This window comes from Pinus tabuliformis, chromosome J (assembly GCF_031772625.1).
Source record: "Pinus tabuliformis cultivar Carrire ecotype Pingquan chromosome J, CPIR1, whole genome shotgun sequence".
Lineage (NCBI taxonomy): Eukaryota > Viridiplantae > Streptophyta > Pinopsida > Pinales > Pinaceae > Pinus > Pinus tabuliformis.
In genome coordinates this window covers 1,644,622,603-1,644,627,599 of record NC_142295.1, presented here as the reverse complement: position 1 = coordinate 1,644,627,599, position 4,997 = coordinate 1,644,622,603, and the positions used below count along the sequence as shown (strand labels likewise).

The 4,997-nt window shown below is 30.5% G+C and overlaps 1 protein-coding gene across 1 annotated transcript; it reads left to right on the top strand.

The window, feature by feature from the left end:
* Positions 1-234: 234 nt before the first annotated feature.
* On the top strand, positions 235-1,751 carry LOC149233838 (putative methyltransferase TCM_000336). The gene is made up of 4 exons (XM_089376824.1): positions 235-372; positions 460-870; positions 954-1,226; positions 1,308-1,751. Exons 1-4 carry the CDS (start codon positions 295-297, stop codon positions 1,683-1,685), a joined length of 1,140 nt encoding a protein of 379 aa, XP_089232950.1. The 5' UTR covers positions 235-294; the 3' UTR covers positions 1,686-1,751.
* The last annotated feature ends 3,246 nt before the right edge of the window (positions 1,752-4,997 follow it).

Below are 4,997 nucleotides of genomic sequence, written 5' to 3'. Positions count from 1 at the left end.
ACAATATGGGTAGGCTTCCATAAATTAAGAAGTCCGTTTTGACTGAAATTTTCACGTACGGTGTCGTGGAGCTGATATGTGGGATAACTGATAAGAAAAACCAAAAATCCAGAGGCATTCTTCTAGAAGTTTGAAAGTTCCACGGCACGGGAAAATTGAATTTGATGCCCATCCGTTTGCTGGAAAATTGTGCTTTATTTACCAACCTCCCTGTTGTGTCAATTGGTTCGATCTGTGATTGCAAGGAGTGTTTTATTGGTTTGATTTGTGGTTGCAAAGAGGATAGGGATCCATATGGAGATGGAGAGAGTGTTTCATATGAACGCTGGCCTCGGAGATTCCAGCTATGCCCAAAATTCGATTCTATTACAGGTTTGGAATTTCAATCCATCATTTTTTTGCTTCTACATCACTGATAAGTATTTTCTAACGATTGATATTCACGACGCAATATTGCAGAGGAGTGGGTTAGAAATTGCAAAGCCTATTTTGGAGGAAACCATTTTATCAATGAACATGATTATGGAATGCAACACGTTTCGCGTTGCAGACCTTGGTTGTTCGTCGGGCCCCAATGCTCTCTTCACCGCCCAAAATATAACGCAGGCCCTCAAAGCCAAATATAGGGCTGCGGGAATTCCTCTTCCGCAGTGTCAAGTATTCTTCAACGATCTTCCTACTTCAGATTTCAACTCACTCTTTAAAATTCTGCCTTCTCTTTCAGTAGATACTGATTATCGCAATGAAGAGGGAGTCGCGGACAGATCATATTTTGCAGCAGGCGTACCAGGTTCGTTCTACGGCAGGCTATTTCCAGATCAGACTCTCCATTTCATTCATTCTTCGTTTGGGCTTCACTGGCTTTCCCAGGTATGTTTTCACATATATATAATTTACTAGAATAAGTATACCTTAGTCTGGAGTCTCAGGTTAGTTTTCGTCTATATGATCAGGCTCCCGCTGAGATTTTGGAGAAAAATTCAGCGACATGGAACAAGGGAAAAATATTCTGCGAAGGAGGATCTCGGGCAGTCGGGGAAGCGTATTTTCTTCAATTTCAGAAGGATTTTAACACGTTTCTCAGAGCCCGTGCAGAGGAGATGGTTGCCGGGGGCCGGATGTTTTTGCTGTTAATGGGTCGAACATCTCACAATCCAACCAATCAGGGTTACGTTGCTTTCAACTGGGAATCATTAGAAACCAGTTTGAATGATTTGGTAAATCAGGTATAATATTGCTTTTTCCTTCAGTTGGAATTGGTAATGGGTCAAAAAATAGTTATAATTTTTGAGGTTTCATTGATGCAGGGTTTGATCGAGGAGGAGAAGGTGGACTCGTTCAACATACCCATGTATTGTCCATGTCCAGGGGAAGTGAGCAATGAAATAGCGAAAGAGGGTTCATTCGAAATACAGCGATTGCAGCTTCTGAGACGATCAGACAATATTCCGAAAGAGGAAATGGAAGCCATTGCAGGCTCAGCCTCTGCAAAGGATGCATATGGTCAAAAACTGTCCAAGCAATTCAGAGCAGTGTTGGAAAGCCTGATGAAACACCATTTTGGAGAAGAAATAATGGATGCGTTATTCGAGAAATATGGAGAAATAATGGGGAGGAGATTGAGCGAACGCATCGAATATGGAAAGAGGGGAGGACATCTGGTTATAGTCCTCCAGCGTAAATGAAAGCTTTAATCATGTTGAAAAAATAAAAGTGGGCTGTATGAATTTGTCCGTATTTTGTGGCCAATTGGTTGAGTCTTTGGATTTTTTCATTCCTACCTGTTTGAAAGAGATTCCTGATGAGTCATAAGCTGAGATATTTGTATGTTTAGTTGTTTTTAATAAAATTTTATGTCTCTTACATTCTTCTGTATACAAGTTATTTATATTTATATATATATATTTTAAGTATAATACTTTTGTAAAAATACAAGTCTAACATAATACCTTAAAACTTAATATGTTTATAAAGTTTAAATTAATTAGGTTTAGTCTTTATTAAATTTCAAATATATACAAGCTAATTTTATATATAAAGTTTAAATCAGCTAAGTTTAGTTTTTGTTAAATTTCAAATATATACAAGTTATTTATATATATATTTTAAGTATAATGCTTCTGTAAAAATATAAATCTAATATAATACTTTATAATTTAATATGTTTATAAAATTTACTTTATAATTTAATAGGTTTATAAAATTTAAATTAGTTAGGTTTAGTTTTTATTAAATTTTAAGTTTGAATTTTATAGGAAAAGTTGAACATGAAAATTAAAAATGAATTAAATTATGTAAAGGATTTATATATAAATTAATAGGGTAATAAATATCTATAAACATTTTTTATAATAAATTCATCATAATTTTAATTTATCTCACTATATTATAAATTTTTAATATATATAGATTTTGTTGTTGATGATGATGATGATGATGGTTAACTTCGGCTGAGACCAAATAGTGATCTATCCGACCTAAAAAGACAAATTATTTATTTTGATTTAAGATTTTATTCCTATGCTCAAAAAGCTTGGAGAGAAGCCTCCTGAATTCACTATAATTTTGGCATTGTAAAAGGCTAAGAAAGTCAATATTGTTACAATATCATTAACTATTAAATATATTTTAATAAATTTAACATTAAAAATTAATTTTATTTATAATAATTAATATTACAATTTTAACATTTAAAATTTATTTAAATATATTTTTATTTATAATAATTAATATTACGATTTTAACCATTAAAATTATTTTTATTTATAATAATTAATATTACAACTTTAACATTTAAATTTATAATTAAAAATATTTCGTAAATTTATTAAAAAGCTGATTATACTGTCAAAGAAAACATCACGAGAACAATGATGAAAACCGATGAGAGATTGGATGAGGTCAACAACCCCTCAAAACATCGTGAGCTCTAACAAAAGTGAAAGAGAATGATCAAAAGAAATAAATATTTTGTAATATGATCCAACGATAACGCTTAGATCATTAGATCGGAGCATTGGCAAACCACCCCTAAAATAAAGTAGGTGGTTTGGGAAAAATGTGAAACTGGGATTATGTAGCCTTTCCTCACGTAATGTGATCCAAAAATGTTGCATTATACATTTATATATTTATACGTAATGTGATCCAACTTGATGAACCACACTAGTTGGTTCGAAACCCGTCGACAAATGAAATTCTATGTGATATGCCCCGAAATCTTTCTCTAACTTGATATGGATCACAGAAGCCTAAACTCTAGGATATGGATTTGTTAAGAAAAATGGTTTAATTATTTTTTTCCCAGTGGGTTTATAATAAAAATGCATTGGGTTTAATATACATTTATATTTATATATCTATTTTGGAGAGGATATGGATTTGTTAAAAAACTGGTTTAATTATTTTTTTTCAAGGTGGCTCTATAATAAAAATGTATTGTGTTTAATGTTTTAAATTAGATTGATTTTAATTTAGGGTTAGTTTTAATGTTAGATAGAAAAATGATCTATTTATGAAATGTTTTCAAGAAAACTATTTTAAATGATTGAGTTTCCACATTTTAGATGATTACCGTTATCCCTCACAATTGGCTTATAACCTCAACTTCTTTTTATGATATTTGAACTTGAGACTTCATGGGGAATAATCTCACACAAACCAAAATAGTGTATGTCTCAATGGTTATCACGGGCTAAATTTGACGGGTATGTACTTGTATTTTGTCTTTCTAACCGTCAAAATTGGTAAATTTAAAATATGTTAACATCCACTTAATTTTTAAAATTGTTAATTTAATGAGTGAGATAAAAATTTACATGTGTTTGTGTGAGAGAGAGGGAGCCATCCATTTTTACATGTATGTGTACATGATAGATAGAAATATATCTATTACTTATATATTTGTAACACTATATCTTAGCTATAAGTAATTCCAAATTGGATTGGAGAAAATAAGGAAAGTTATGCACAACATGAAACTCTAATATAAGCACATATTGCATGGTGTTTATAGAATCTAAGATAAACATAATCTATGCACACACCACCCCTTTTATGGATCCTTGAGCATGCTAGAAAAAGTTTTTTTTTGTGTCTTAACTCACATCATGTAATCCCACAACATGCATCTTGAACCCAAAGGTTGAGACTCACATGCCCACCCATGGAAAATATGTATCCCATATAAAAGAACTATGTAGATAGAGTAATTAACTTTAAGAGTCTTTTAGTTGTTCAATAAAAATAATTAAAGTTAACAAAAAATTTTGTTTGATTTTGAAGGTTTTCATGTAGTTTGTTGAGCTTTAGTATGCTCATGACACACGTTATTTTTTGTAAAATAGATCTATGTCATAGATGTAAATGAAAATCTTAAATGGACAATTATCATGCCTTCTATGCATTCATTAAATTCATAATTGAATCTAAACATGACAAGGTTTACACCTTTTAAATCTTAGGATGCATCCTAAAAGAATTCCTCATTGTTAAATAATCATGGATTTCTTCAAAACCCATACCCTATATATTATTATTGCTTGAAACAATCAAATCCTCCCAAATCCCTATTTAGAAGTAATGGTGAAATCAATTTTGTTTTATTATTCACAAGGTCCTATTTTAATCCAACTCATCACATTCATAACAATTTCTTCTTTTTAAAATACATTATAGCTAATCGCTTTTAACAGGCTAATTGAGAAATCTTACTGAGTCAATTTTGCAATAACTAACATGATTTAATATTTTTTCTTTAATACATATTTCATTTTCTGGGTCATACTAAAATTGATATTCTATGATAAAACATAAAACTTACATAAAAAAATTAAAATTAAATGATAGGCATATAAACTTAGTGTGAAGGGTAGTTTGAAGAAAAAACCTATCATACAAAATTTACTTTACCATAAAAATGTCCATCAAATTTATACCCATTATTATAATATTAAATATAAAAATAATAAATATTATTTTTAAATAATATTTATAAT